This window comes from Syzygium oleosum, unplaced genomic scaffold, assembly GCF_021117445.2.
Source record: "Syzygium oleosum isolate NSW1041296 unplaced genomic scaffold, Sole_v2.1 Sole_v2.20, whole genome shotgun sequence".
NCBI classification, from domain to species: Eukaryota; Viridiplantae; Streptophyta; class Magnoliopsida; order Myrtales; family Myrtaceae; genus Syzygium; species Syzygium oleosum.
The window spans coordinates 4,501,412-4,516,647 of NW_026607504.1; the positions used below are offsets into that span (position 1 = coordinate 4,501,412).

General features: G+C 44.5%; 3 protein-coding genes across 3 annotated transcripts; 1 reads left to right on the plus strand and 2 right to left on the minus strand.

The window, feature by feature from the left end:
• Positions 1 to 579: 579 nt before the first annotated feature.
• LOC115663801 (putative F-box protein At1g65770) lies at positions 580 to 1,955 on the minus strand. The gene has a single exon (XM_030585773.2). The coding sequence runs from the start codon at positions 1,859 to 1,861 to the stop codon at positions 707 to 709; it is 1,155 nt and encodes a 384-aa protein (XP_030441633.2). The 5' UTR covers positions 1,862 to 1,955; the 3' UTR covers positions 580 to 706.
• Positions 1,956 to 5,494: 3,539 nt separating this feature from the next.
• LOC115663804 (uncharacterized) lies at positions 5,495 to 6,957 on the minus strand. Its single transcript, XM_030585775.2, has 3 exons — positions 6,716 to 6,957; positions 6,162 to 6,426; positions 5,495 to 5,982 (listed from the first exon to the last, which is right to left on the minus strand). Exons 1-3 carry the CDS (start codon positions 6,837 to 6,839, stop codon positions 5,763 to 5,765), a joined length of 609 nt encoding a protein of 202 aa, XP_030441635.1. The 5' UTR covers positions 6,840 to 6,957; the 3' UTR covers positions 5,495 to 5,762.
• Positions 6,958 to 14,023: 7,066 nt separating this feature from the next.
• On the plus strand, positions 14,024 to 15,181 carry LOC115663803 (putative F-box protein At1g65770). Its single transcript, XM_030585774.2, has one exon. The coding sequence runs from the start codon at positions 14,024 to 14,026 to the stop codon at positions 15,179 to 15,181; it is 1,158 nt and encodes a 385-aa protein (XP_030441634.2).
• The last annotated feature ends 55 nt before the right edge of the window (positions 15,182 to 15,236 follow it).

The window sequence follows — 15,236 nt, forward strand, 5'->3', positions numbered from 1 at the left end:
CATCGTAATCCCAAATCTGGCCCCGTTAACTTTCACCATTGTTTGAGAAAGAAGGTTATGGTGGTGAGTTTGGCGAATCTCGTCCATAGCGTCTGTCGACAGGCGGTGGTCAGCTTCAGATTACGTTTGACTTGTCAGTAAAGTGAAGAAAACAAACAGTTTTACCGTTATTCTTCAAATTGTGACTTAGAGAATAAGACAATGAATATTGATTTAAATCTAGTCAGCAAGCCACGTGGATTTATTGCTAATGTGGAATAGTCAAGATAGATAATCAATGGTTCTAAATCAATGGGGGCTAGATTTGAGATTTAAGTTAAAGTTAGTGTTTTTTTACGAGACAAAAAAAAATTGGGGCCAAAATTATCTCTTGACCTAAAGTTGGTGCTTTTTTACGGGACAAAAAAAAGTTTGGGCTAAAATTGTCCTTTGACCTAAAATTGGTGTTTTTTTATGGGATAAAAAAAAGTTCGCCAGAATTGTCCCTAGACCTAAAATTTGTGCTTTTTTTTGGAATTAACCCTCAAAATGACAACCTTGGCCTTCAATCACACTCCAATCCTCATCCCCATAAGGAAATTCAGCAAGTCAACAGAATATGGATTCTCAATATCTCACGAAGCGATTACAACTTCACTTTTCATTCATACTCGAAATCGAATTACAAACCCAATTCGGCTCGAAATCGAAACCGTTCCAGATCGAACTAGAAAACTGGCCAAATAGTTTTCGGATCCAGGGGGCATGGGCTGGGGCTGATCCAAGCCGGAGGCGGCCACAGGATCCTCAAGTAATCCGGCGAGAACGCCGCCCTCTTGATGCTATGGTCCTCCATGCAAAAGACATGAACTTTAGCACCATATAAATCATTCAACTCAGTGAAGTAAATGCAGTTCCCAATGCACCCACCAAACTCTTGCACAGACACTGTGAAGCAACTGTGATCACCCAGAAACAGGGCCACATCACCGAGGCTCCTCACTTCATCCCATTTGCCCCATTCTTGATCCAACCTATACACTCTAAACCTAACCGTCTCCTTGCCGACCTCCCGGTTATTCCGGTACCTCGTCACACCGCTCCCCTCAAGGTACCGGTCCACCACGTAGAGGTCGCCACCCGACTCCACCAGGTGCTTCCTGTCGCCACCGCCACACATGGGTGGCGAGAACTGCACGACCCGAAAAGACGGGTCGATCCACGACACGGTCCCAAGCCCATCCACAGCATAGAACTGCCCTTTGTAGATCATGACATCATCAAAATGACAACCTTGGCCTTCAATCACACTCCAATCCTCATCCCCATATCTCCAATACCCCAATTTCCCTCCTTCAAGAATCCCAACTACCGTACACTCCCCTGCATCGGCCCACGCCGAATCGGGGAACAAAGCTACCTTCGCCACACGGCGCAAATTGACCCCGTCATCGACCTCGACGGCGTACTCTTTAGCAACCTCAGTGACCCTGAAGTCCAAAGTGTTCAACACGTTAGGAAAGGAACCGGGCTTGTACTTGATGGGCTGCTTCGAGAGCGGACTCAGGAGGCGGAGCGGACGGTCCGGCTCCCCGGATTCTTCGAGCTTGACCAGCCAGCCAAAGGCCGGGCCGGATTCCTCCGGCGGCTGGAGGCGGTAGAGCGTGGACTGAGTGACGAAGGCGTGCTTTTGGCTCGGCCGGAGAGGGAGCTTCAGGGAGAACAGAGGAGGGTTGTTGTGGTGGGGGAGCGGAGGGATCAGGGAGCGCCAGGAAGAGCAGACGCTGCGGAATCGGCGGACGTCGGTGGGGGTGTCGAGCCGCTTCGCGATCATCCACCAGAGCTCCTTGGGGAGATCGGACCATGGGACTGTGTTCTCCATCTTGCAGGTAGAGACAGAGGACCAGGAACAGGGGCGGTGTAGGAGATGAGCAGTCGTGACTGGTGGCTTACTTTATTTTGCTTTCCGTTATATTATTATATAATAAGGAATAAGGGACTTTGTTGCTTATATGATAAAAATGAGTTGACTTTGACCGGGCTCGATCACCTTGCCATCGCCCATCGCCGCGACCACAGGACCCATCGGCACACGCGGCCGGCGCAGCCCCACCTCCGTCCGAGCGCCACCGTGTCGTCAGGGCAACCCAGCACCTCCCCTCCGACCAAGGACGACACCCAGGAGGTCACCCCGCGCTCATGACCGCCCCAGCCCCCATCTCTCCCTTCCACCACCTCCTCGCCGCGACAGCCCCTCCGCCAGGGTCGACTGGAGCCTCTGAACTCGAAAAAGGAGAAGGAAAATCAATTTATGTTTTACGTAGCTTGTCCATTTATTCAATTGATGAGACGACGGCTAGTTGTGGGATGTTGGGTTACGTCCTGCTCGAAATGCGATGCGTTTATTTTGTGAAAAATAATTATTTTAAAAAAATAATTATTTAAATCACTTATAAAAATAAATGAACAAAAATAAAAAAAAATTAAAAATTATTTATTTTTCGTGAAATAAAGAAAATCATAGCAAAGCTTTGTCTTTAAAGAAAGGGTTAATACCACAAAAAACACCAAACTGATATACCTGTGATAAATTTGCCCCAAACTATTTTTTTAACAATCAAAAACCCTACACTGCTACACTTGTGACAATTTTACCCTGAACTAATTTTTTTACCACAAAAAATCCCAAATTAGTACACCTGTGACAAATTTACCCCGAACTAATTTTTTTGACCACTAAAAACCCCAAACTAGTACATCTGTGACAAATTTACCTTCCGTTAGTTTCCGTTAAATTTTACTGTCAAATTGCTAAGTATGATGACACGTGATAGTTGACGGGTGTACCAGTTTGGGGTTTCACCCCTCTATTTGTCACAAGTTTACCAATTTGTGATTTTTCGTAATATTAATCCAATTTAACAGACACTAAAAGAGGGTAAATTTGTTACAAATGTACTAGTTTGGGATTTTTAGTGGTCAAAAAATTAGTTTATGGTAAAATTGTCACAGGTGTACTAGTTTTGAATTTTTGTGGTCAAAAAATTAGTTCAAGGTAATCAAAAAAATAGTTCGAGGTAAATTTATCACAGGTGTACCAGTTTGAGGTTTTTTGTTATCAAAAAATTAGTTCAGGGTAAAATTATTATAAGTGTACCAGTTTGGATCTCAACTTGATCCCCGAGTCTCACGAATTTTGGTGGGAAGTTTCCTCGGACTTTTGCGTCCCAAAGCAATGAGAACTCGACGAGCCAGAACGTGTCCCACATTGGTCTTCACGGATCAATTTGCTTCTATCAGGAACTAGATGTCTGTCTGGTCCGAGAATTGGGAGGGAAATTGCACCGTCGCCCCAGAGGCCACGATCGCAAGGGAAGCATGCACAAGGCGAACGCTCGGGCAACTTTACGTTGATCCACAAAATTGGTGAATTGGCAACTGATAACGCCCTCTCCATTTTCAGCCCTTTGAGCGTCCTGCCTTCCCCCATATGAGTGTGATCAGCTCCTCGTTCGAGTTTGTGCATGCAAAACCAGTGTAGCTTAATTTTCGGAAAAGTACCAAGAAGGTGGTAAACCTATTGCAATTTAGTCCCAAACATTTTAATTATGTCGATTTAGTCTTGAACTTTTTCACATTTTACCAATTGAATTCATCCGGCTAGTTTAAGTCGGAAATCGCTAACATGGACGCTAGCTGTCCTACTTGGTTTGACGGGCACTCACATTGACATTTTTCTTATAAATGTTTAATATTTTTTTGAAAATTTTTCTTTTTTCTCTTTTGTTTCCTTTACTCTTTTTTTTTTTTTTTTGTGTTTGGATTAAGGGCCAACGAGGGCGTCGTAGCCCTCCCCCAGATTTGGCAAGGGTCGCAACGCTTGTTGTGGTGGGTGAGGGCCCAGATGCCTTCGTTGACCAAAGTGAGGGCACGCTATCCCTCGCTTAAATCTAGCAAGGGCCACAAAGCCCTTGCCCAATGCTGGCAAAGGCATCTCGCCCCTCGCTTGTGGCCAACAAGGGTCAGCTGGCGACCCTAGCCAGACCTCAGTCCAAAAAAAGGGTAAAGAAAAAGACCAAAAAAACTATTAAAAAAATATCTACGTCGACGCCGATTATGTTACATAGGACGCTCGATGTCTACTCTAGCAATTTCTAAATTAAATTGGCAGTATAGACTTAATTGACAAAATTCAAAAAATATTTAGAACTGAATTAACATAATTGAAATATTTAGAGTTGAATTGATATAAATATAATAAGTGTATGATTTTTCTGCTCAAATCCTAGAGAAGCTTAGCATCGAGGACATTTTTAGTACTTTTCTTAGTACTTTGTCTCTCGATTTCTTTCGAAGTCTTGATGAGGTGAAGAATGCGGTGATGACAAGACATCATTAAAGGGAGGTTAAGGAAGGCCATGCGGTCATGTGCATGCACATGATAATTGATGAATCTTTTCCTTCTTCTCTTTTGTCTCGACTTCTTTGGAATTTTGTAAATTACCCACACGTAAAGGAAAGAAAGGCCAATTGATAAGGTCATAAATTTGACTTTTTTATCACTCCGTCGAATAATTTAGGTTTTATCTGACTAGGACACTAGCTTTGGATGCCGACAGGCTGTCCCCACCGTGACCCATTGATTGTCTCGTCCATGCAATCGTGACTCATGTTCAACCAATTATTGATCTAACCACACCTAATCCAAGTCCCACTAAACCCTAGCACGCAAAGCTCCTCTTCTCTACCTTTCTCCTCTTGACCCCCCCTTTGCCGCCACGCGCCGGACCGACCACCACCCCTCCTCTCCCGTCATCCCCGCCGGCAATATTGGCGCAGCACCGTTCAACCGGGCCACCATCGCTTGTCAACAGACTTTTCTAGGCATTTTTTCCCTATGCCGGTCTCGATGGCGCCTCACGTGCATTGAGTCTCGCGATCATGGAGGCACCATCAGCTCCTAATTTGGATATATCCTTATAAAAAATTGAGTTAATATAACGAAAAATCTCAAACTGATACATATGTAATAAATTTTCCCCAAACTAATTTTTTAACCATCAAAAATCTCAAACTGGTACATCTGTGATAAATTTACTTCACACTAATTTTTTGACCACAAAAAACTTCAAACCGGTATACTTGCGACAAATTTACCCTCTGTTAAATTGGATTAATATCACAAAAAATCACAAATTAGTAATTTTGTGTACCAATTTAGGGTTTTTTGCGTATTAATCCCAAGAAATTTGGGTAAAAAATGTTATTATCTATTCTAGCATGAGTAGACGCTATTGAAATTAAATGTCATCTTACGTGGACGTGCGCTTGACCAACACGGCCGTAGATAATCTGTCTCGGATAAGCCCGGATCAAGGCACTCACGACCTGCGGGGCTGTGGAGAATGAGAGGGGTAGCGTCCAATGAATACGAGTCCTGATTTTAATTATTAGAGGAAATAATTTGCGTGACGGATGCATCACGTGACAATAATATAACCGTAATATAACCGAGCCACTAATTAAAATGAAATTCATGACACGCGGGGAATAGTGGTTGCTCGATTACACTCCATTATCACCGTTGTGCGATGTAACGGTCACATAGAATATAATATAATTAGGGACATTGGAGATAAGGATGAGGGGTAAATGTAGAAGACCTGGTCTCCTCCTATAACCTTAGGAAACGGGATTGGGATTGGGATCGGGATCGGCTGAACTATTGTTATTATTACTTATGGAAATCTACCATTGTTTATTACGGCACGACACGATTACGATCACGAGATGCACCGCATGGAGTACATGGACACGGTCGAATCCGTGGCGGGCGCGCCGTGGACCCGAGCGTGGTCACTCTCCAAGCCGTAGTCCATCATCGGACGGCACTGCAGATCCTCGTCGTGCTCCTGCGCGAACTCCGGGATCTCGATCTCGCCCCTCCTCACGTGCTCCCACAGCAGGTCGAGCCGGCTCACGTAGTTCAGCTTCCCGTACAACCTGCCACGGGACAAACAGTAACCAACCCGTGTTAGGAGCTGCTGTGTCCCTTGTCTTTCCGTCTTTCGCTTAGCAGTCAAATTGTTCGTGTTTCATTCGAAAACGCAATGCAGATCGGATTCGAAACCGATTCGACGTCGACCGGACACGACCGTAATGCATTCCGATTCGTTACTCACCCGCCGGTGAAGAGAAGGCGGCCGAAGGTGGCGAAGAAGAGGCGGGCCTGGAGGCCGGGGTGGACGAAGTGGACGGTCTCGAGGTTGTCCTTGATCTGGGCGGGGATCGAGTCGTAGATGGACCGGAGGGCCGAGAACCCGGGGAAGTTGTCGCTCCTCTGGACTTCGCTGTGCACGTACACCACGCTGAATCGCTTCTTGCTCAGCCTCGGATAGATCTTCTCCTCCAGGTACTCGTTCAATACCTCGGCGCTCAGGAATCGAGCTGATGATCAACACCAACCAACATTACACCAGTTAAATCTCTCGCTCGCGCCTCGCAGAAACCGATCGTAATCAGTAAGCTTCCGGTAGCCCTTAGTTCTTGCGATTGAATTAACCATGACCTTCCATCGTTGCAAAGATCCAATTTCCTATCTAGATGTGAACAGTCTAGCGACAACTGAAGATGCATGCCATGAATCAAAGTTTTCCAGCGTTATGTTCGACGAGAAACAATCACATTCTCGGACTTCGTCAAGTGCCCGAACTAGACGACGGGTGGATCTTTTTACCTGGGAAGAACTTTCCGACGATGCGGAGGATCTTGCGGCCGCGCTTGTCCCGGCCCTTGATCTTGAAGACCTGGAGCTTCTCGATCAGCTGTTCTTGCTCGGCCCGAGACAGGACCACGCACATCTTTGCTTCTTCTCTTTGCTCGAACTGTGTGCTCTCTCGTCCGTGAAGTGGAGCTCAGTGCAAAGGCGAACGGTAAGTGAAACGGGCTGGTGCATTCATACGCGAGACGACAAGTGCGAGGGACGTGATTATGGAGAGAGGGAGGGAGAGGAGATGTCGGACGAGACAGGAATATGCGAAAGCATCTTCCGTTCCTGGGGGCCAGTGCGATCCGGTCGCTGTTGGTGGGATCTGCCGTCCTGTTCCGCGGCGCGATCTTGTTGATCGTCATTGGCCGAGTCAAGGTGGGGGCGCATCCTCGTCCATACCGTGCACCCCTTCTGCACGAAAGATGCGTCCACGTGAACGAACGAACGAACGATTATATACATACATACATATTACATACATATAGATATTTATAAAATAATTGAGGGGATAATCAAGACTTGTGCAATTTTATCATTATAATGTCGTAGTTTTAGGACTGATTGAAGTTGAGAAGGAAAGCAGAGATGGGGAGAAGGGTTTGCTAGTACATCACACTGATTCAAAATTCTAACTCGAGATTTTTTTTTTGTTGCTAAAGATCGACATATTTTAATACTCGAGATATTGTTTTATATTAATCCTGACAATAATCCTTTTTTTTTCTCTTAAATTTTAGAATTGTATTTGAGACATTTGTCCATCGAGAAATTAACTAGCCTATATCATGGAACATTTTCGAGCCGTGTAATCTCTATTCCACGCACGATATTCATTGCAAGTATCATGGATCAAAATTTGTATTAGATATCTCTTCCAATTATAAACAGTTGAAAGAGTTTATAAGATGTCGAGAGCGAACGAAGTTTCCGTGAAAATAACTCTGTTTTAAGAGCTTGTCCAACTAGTGTAGGCGCGCTCTCTCTCTCTCTCTCTCTGAACATCACATAGCATGGAGGAGGCGATGATGTCACCATTGGAGGCGGAGGTGGCTTCAACTTGCTGGTCCGAGGCGAAGATTCAAGGCCAGGGAGGTTGCGACGTCTGAATCTGCTCCTTGAGCCTCCCCCTGAGGAAGGGGGGAATTTTGTCTAAATCGGGTCCATCATGAGTCAAGTGATCTTGACCATCCAATGTGCGGGCTCTAGATCAAACTATTGGGATCAATAGGTCCATAATGGACCCGGAGTTCGCCCCAGCGAGTCATCCCTAGCAAACTTATTGAAATTTCGCGTAATTGAAACGGAGCATTGAATGTTAACCACATTTTTTTCATCCAAAGCGAGCTCGTGAAATTATCTCTTTGCATCTCTAGATCTAGCCAGGAGGGCTCCCTTCTCAGAGTAAACAAATTGCCTACTGAAAAATTCCCCTCTTCTCCTCTCGTTTTAGGATCTTTGATTTACATTTGCTTCAGTAGATAGCATGTTCTTTGATAAATTTGGACGACAAATGGGGAGTACTATCTTCATTTTACTTTTTATGCAAAGAGACGCGCTCGGGAGTTCAAGGAATTCCGAGGCAATCTCTTATATTTTCACAAAACCATGTTCAAAACTTACCTAAAATCATTTACAGTTAATACTTGTTGGCGCTCATGCAGGGCATCAGCATGTCTAGCACCAGCTTGAACTTTAAGAACTCCGGGAAAGAAAACAACCTAAAAAATGCCATGATCCTCCAAAACAATCACAAAAAACCCTACCTAATGCACCCGATATCGCGCAAATAGGAGAATTGTCTGGCAAAACCTCGAATTACCGAACATCCATAGAGAAAGTAGAGATCATCTCTTTTCTTTTCTTGTCCGACTGTCTCTTTAGCTAAGAGAACTTTCTCAATTTGTCATCCAAACTATCAAACTATATCTACTGAAGCAAAGGTAAATCAAAAATTTAAAACGAGAGTAGAAGATCGAATTTTTCGCAGGGGATTGTACGGCAGGATTTCCCAAGGAAAATTTATGTGCATGAAGGCATTTACTAATTCCCATATCCAATAGCGTGGCGCATATGATATTTGATGCTTAGTGAGCAACCAATTTTGAGGTTTTTAGGACACGATGAATTATTGCCACCAATTCGATCTTATGCACAAACCCAATTGACATGTATTTCAACGAGGCATGAACTATTCATTCTTGGTTACAAACCTATCCGAGGATTTCAATACAATGTTACTATTAGATCGCTTCTGTGTTGTACTCTTTTATTTGGCTTTGGACATCTTGCTTTGATTTCTAAAAGTCTTGTGATGGTTTCCTTTGTTTGTGGTCTTTCTTTCTTTCCTTTCCTTCTTTCCTCGCCGTTGCCGGCCTCCGGCAGTAGCAATTAAAAACATACGAAAGTTCTTTCCTAATTAGTACGCTGCGGCATCTCTTACTCTGCATTCGTATGATACGTCAATCTCACCTATCATGGCCAATACAGTTTGCGAAAAATCAAAGAAATGACATGTGAAAATATTTGAAACTGAAAACCGGATTTATAAACTTTTTTCGAAACAACATTTTTTTTTTGGTCACAACAGCATTGGGAAGTTCCATGTTGCTTCTAAAATATCTTTACTGAATTTTGAAAGCAAGTATTACAGTGGGTCTTCCTTTGCAGCTTTCTGGGACGTCAAAACATAAAAATTACATCTATCAGTTTAGCAACAAATGTGAGGGATCATCATCAGCAGTCCACAACTGAACATCTCGCATCCTAATCCTTAAAGATGATTGTTTCCTCTTTTGAACTGCAACTGACGGTGCATCATCAGCGAAGTAATGAAATCTGAAGAAGCTCAAAGTGCTTCAATCATATACTCCTTAACAACAAATCCGAATTCCTTGAAATAGGTAAAAGCCATGATTATGAACCACATTTGGAAGTGGTTTTCCGATTTCCTGGCATGATGCACCATCACAAGGAAAATTATTCCCCATCTTTTTAACCTCCCCATATTTTGAACCACACAAGGAGAGAAGATCCTTATTTATATAAGAACCCCTCTGATTACAATCGTTGATCTCCAACCTAATTTAAAGGTATAAATTGATGACAAGTGTCTAGAATACAAATATATTTTCCATTTTACCTCCGATGAATACTCTAGAATGCCCTTGTGTACATTCCCTATCTTACGCTCAACAAGGTTCTGGAGCACTCGAGAAAGATTCTTGGAAGATTTCAAGGCTCAATCGGCTGTCTTGGGTAACATTTAACCTTAAAACTTTTGGACCGTTACATATGCATGGTGAGCTTGGTGGTAGTTTTTCAATCAGGTCCTTGAAGGTAACCGTGCATCGTCTATCAGTCTCCATTCCATCTGCTTAATATGTCGTACATGCGATTTTTTTGGCTAAGCTGAATGGAGCATTATTTAGTGTCAATTCACTCCATTGATTGTTGAGATACATTGTGTTTCTTGGAAGGAATTGCAATAGAAAAGCTTCGATTGTATATTTCTTCTGTAATAACCACCATCAATCTCTTTTGAATTTTAGGACAAATTATACCGAATTCGTATTGGAGGGCATGCATTTGCCTGATGCTACTTTCTCTTCTGTTCTTTATTTGAGCAGCTTTGCCGAAACGGAACTACCATTTTTCAAAACCGAGATTACAATGCCATCGAGCACTTTTGCTGTTTCTCTTGCAAAGGCATTTGCACCCTATGGGTGCAAAGATGTATGGTGGCTTTTTGGTGCTCTCACTGTTTGGAACAAAAGCAGGTAATCGGTCCTCTTCAGTGTCTATTTAATCTGTCTTATCCTATGGAACCATGGAAACTGAGTGCGCATCTTCTTCAAGTTGATCTGACATAGAATCTGTGAAGTTTAGAATATAGGTTAGAACTAATAGTCTTTGCAAATTATAGAAGAGGATAAACTTTACAGAAACACGTACTGCCTCATTATTGGTTTGACTTTTGATTGGAACATAGAGAAGTAGAAGACAGGAGCTTCTCTTTGTTTGTTAGTGAACATACCGTTGTGACCGGTAGGGGTGATCAGTTCCCGGTCCAGTCCGATTCGGTCCGATCCGATTCCAAGGTGAAACTGGGAACCGGATTGGGAAGACCGATTCCCAATTTTGGGAATCAAGGACAGGACCGGTTGGTCCTAGGACCAAGAACCGGACCGCACCACCGGTCCGGTCCGGTCTAATAGAACCAGTCATTTTTTTATTTTTTTCCCATCACAACGAGAGAGAGTGACAAATCTCAACATACTAACGGAAACGATGATGAGTGAAGATTCATTGTGGTGCGACGATAAGGGGAAAGCATTGTACGTGGATTTAGTTCATATTTTGCTAATTTTTTTGAAAAAATAAAAAATAAAAAAAAGTATATGTAATCGATTCGGTCCGGTTGGTCCAGTCCGGTCCAGTTTCCCCTTGGAACCGGAAACCGGACTGCCCGAACATCGGTTCCACTTTTAGAAATCGGGAACTAGACCGACACTCCCGGGAACCGGATCAAACCGGGTGGTCTGTTTTGCACACCCCTAGTGGCCAGCTATGAACTTAGTCATAGCCGACACAATGCTAATGAAATTGTCGGTAAAGCAAAGATTACTCATTAACAGAGATTCGTGTTAACATGTTTGGGTGTGAGGCAGCAAAGACATTGGACTATGTGGAATGCTTTCGTGATTGATACAAGAAAGGAACTAAAATAGCCAAGCAATGAGCAAAAGTACACCACAAGTGTCATAACTTGTGTACGGCGATCACTTTGGTGCCATAACTTTTTTTCGGATCACTTTAGTGCCAAGTCGGAGGAAAAGAGATCACTTTAGTGCCAATTTGGCCGGAAATCCAACGTGGCATTTTTTATTAATTTTTGACGCTGACGTGGCTCGCCGAAGGCTGAGTCAGCGTGTACAGTCAGCATTTTTTATTTTAAATAAATTTTTCCGGCGTGTACAGTCAGCATTTTTAATTTTAAATATTTTTTTTCCTTTTTTTTTCTTCTTTCCTTTTTCTTTTCTTTTCTTTTTTTTCTTTTTTCCCCTCGCCGGCCAGCCACCGGCGAAGCCTGCGAAGGGCTGGGCGAGGGCGACCCTCGCCGGCGTCGGGCGAGGGTCGCCCACGCCCGACTCAGGCGAGGGCGACCCTCGCCCGCCCAGGCAAGGGCTTCCCTCGCCAGATTCGGCGAGGGCAGCCCTCGCTTGGGCCGGCGAGGGTCGCCTCGCCCAGATTTGGCGAGGCTGCCCGCGTCGGGCGAGGGTCGTCCACGCTCGACTCAGGCGAGGGCGACCCTCGCCCGCCCAGGCGAGGGCTTCCCTCGCCAGATCCGGCGAGGGCAGCCCTCACTTGGGCCGACGAGGGCCGGCCTCGCCTGTCGTCGGCGAGGGTCGCCTCGCCCAAATCTGGCGAGGCTGCCCCTCGCCGGCCATGGGCAAGGCCGCCCTCGCCCAGCCCTTCCCGGGCTTCGCCGGTGGCCGGCCGGCGAGGGGAAAAAAGAAAAAAAAGAAAAGAAAAGAAAAAGGAAAGAAGAAAAAAAATATTTAAAATTAAAAATGCTGACTGTACACGCTGGAAAAAATTATTTAAAATAAAAAATGCTGACTGTACACGCTGACTCAGCCTCCGGCGAGCCACGTCAGCGTCAAAAATTAATAAAAAATGCCACGTCGGATTTCCGGCCAAATTGGCACTAAAGTGATCTCTTTTCCTCCGACTTGGCACCAAAATGATTCGAAAAAAAGTAACGGCACCAAAGTGATCGTCGTACATAAATTATGGTACTTGTGGTGTACTTTTGCCCCAAGCAATGTGCTGATGTTGGTATAGAAGGCTTCCCTACATGGCTGATAAATGGTGAGGTATGGGGATTTCCTCATTTCAGGTGTTTTGGCTTGTCCTAGAGAGAGAATGGCTTTGTTCTTAGTCTGCTTTAATTCAGATACTCACCAGCATTTCTGGGCATTGCTTTTGTTTCTGTTATAGTTGATGATGGCATGATCCATCAATGATAAAATGCCGAAAGGGGCCAAAATTACCTTCTTTTAATTTGTTGCAAAGCATTGGGAGTTGATGCTTCTCTTCTGGGTAAAAAAAGATTTCTCGCCGAAGCGCATTCGGCAAGTTTTGAGCGGAGAGCAAGAATTGTCGGAGCTCACCCGGGCGTCTGGATTCGAATCTAACAAGCTTAGTGGACTTAGTTGAGATGCTTCATCACAGTGATCTGCATAACTTCCATTTTCCAAAACCGTTCGAGTATCAATTGTCATTTTAGATTATTAATGTCCCTATCGTTTTCTGTACAGATTTAATGCAATGTCTCCACGAGAGAATTGCACATTGTTCGGTCCATTGATATGTTCTTAAATTACATGTTGGACAAACATGAAGACAGCAATTTGACATTTGAGTTGGTGATGTGTCCACGAAGATGCCGCTAATCGTATGTGCTTTTGCCCAAACATTTCCGATTCCAAAATATGTTCCCGAACCAGTGCTCTAACTTAGCATAGATAAACTACTATATACCACATCAATTTTACTTACACGTGCATTTTAACATCTCCTATTAAATGGGGATGTCCAATCGGGATTTAGATATGCTATAAATGATAAGGTCTGTCTTGTCCAATCGGTACTGTAGGATTTGGATATGCCATAGATGGTAACCTCTGCCTTAAGCCGAAATTGCAGATTACTTAATGTTGATTTTGCTCTTTGGACGCAGAAAGCTAGATTAGGTGTTCTCGTCATCAACTTCTCACTAATGATAAGGTTAGCTATGATCTTTTTCCATCTTTGTTCGTCGAGCATATGTGAAAGATCATTTGGTTTTCTCAATTGGATTTCTTCATTAAGGATATTCTTGTGTTATATACATATTGCGGTGGCGAAGCTATATTTTCGCTTAATTTTCCATCCTTGTATTGCGTTTCGCTCTCGGTCAAACCAAATGTATTAAAGGTTCCAAAGAGTGTGGAGTGGCATCACCACTCTGAAGTCAAATAGGTGGCTGACAGGACTCCGATTGCGAATGAAAAAAAAAGTTACGTGGTCAAATCACATGAATAACGAAATGCAGAGGAAAAAAAACAACATTGCTGTCTAGCTACTTTGTCTGAAAATTTGCGGGGAAAATGTCGTTACAATTGAAAAGCACGGACCTATTTAATTGGGGTGGCAAACGGGTTGCCGTCTTGCAATCAAAATCTCAAACTCATTTGCCCTCGCGTCTCAATGCGATCACCAAAGCGTCTGGAGATGGAGAGATCAGTCCCGTGGTCGGAACTCCCAATGGAGTTGTGGTCGATGATTGGGAAAAAGCTCGACACCCGCGTGGACATCGATCAATTTCGCAGCGTCTGCTCACCGTGGCGTTCCTCCGTACCTCCAGTCTCAGAGTCCAAGCTCAGAATTGGAGGGACCTTGATCAATCAGTGCACGGTCTATCTTCTCGAGCTGCCACCAACATCTCCGAAGGACTCGCAGTGTCCTCCGTCTCGTGAGGGTTGGTTGATCAAGATCACAGAAGATAAGGACCTAAGTGGTCGAGGCCGGGTTCAGCTCTCCAATCTGCTCTCGAGCCGACCCATCTTGTTCAAAGGTGGGACCTTTCCTGAGGTTTTGTGTACTATGGATTATAGGGTCACTGAGATTTTTGTAGAACGTTATCTCATAGGCGAGAAAGGAGCGTGTTATCCTGGGGCCGCAAGGAAGGTGATCATGCTTCCGGATTCTCCATGGGCTGCTCTAGAGGAGACTTCGGTCGTCGGGATTTTCGGGAGAGGGAGATTGAAGTGTTGGAAACATGGGGACGAGGATTGGAATGCGATGGACAATCCGAATAGCCCATACGACGATCTCATTGCTTACAAAGGGCAGTTTTATGTTGTTGATAGGTTCGGCACCGTGTCATGGATCAATCCTTCTTTTAAGATGGTGCAGTTCTCACCTCCTGTTTGCGGTAACGGCAATGGCGGGGACTGGAAGCATCTGGTGGAGTCGGGTGGAGATCTCTACGTGGTGGATCGATATTGCAATGAGTTTAGTACATTCGGTAGGATTCGGGCAGGCGCTGTGAGAGAGGCTGCTGGTTTTAAGGTTTATCGGCTGAATCAAGAATGGGGAAAATGGGATGAGATAAGGAATCTCGGTGATGTTGCTCTCTTTCTGGGCGATCACAGTTGCTTCTCGGTGTCGGTGAAAGGATTCGGAGGATGCAAGGGGAACTGCATATATTTCACTGAGATTAACGCGACTCGAGGGGGAAAAGTTCAAGTCTTCAATATGGAGGATGGCAGCATCAAGAGGGCATCATATTCGCCTGATCACTTGAGGATCCTGTGGCCGCCCCCAGCTTGGATCACCCCAAATGGGTTCGACCTAAGTCCTTCCTCGCTCGAGGAGCCGCTATTCTAGTTAATTCAGAGGAGAGCTTCGTGATTTGGATGAGGTACAATGAGAAGTGGTCTGT

Bases quoted from the DNA above. Each gene is read 5' to 3' on its own strand.
- LOC115663801 (XM_030585773.2), bottom strand. From the start codon at position 1,861: ATGGAGAACACAGTCCCATGGTCCGATCTCCCCAAGGAGCTCTGGTGG.
- LOC115663804 (XM_030585775.2), bottom strand. From the start codon at position 6,839: ATGTGCGTGGTCCTGTCTCGGGCCGAGCAAGAACAGCTGATCGAGAAG. The intron at 6,427-6,715 runs GTAAAAAGATCC...GTTGATCATCAG, and splicing joins CGTCGGAAAGTTCTTCCCAG to CTCGATTCCTGAGCGCCGAG. The intron at 5,983-6,161 runs GTGAGTAACGAA...GTCCCGTGGCAG, and splicing joins CGCCTTCTCTTCACCGGCGG to GTTGTACGGGAAGCTGAACT.
- LOC115663803 (XM_030585774.2), top strand. From the start codon at position 14,024: ATGGAGAGATCAGTCCCGTGGTCGGAACTCCCAATGGAGTTGTGGTCG.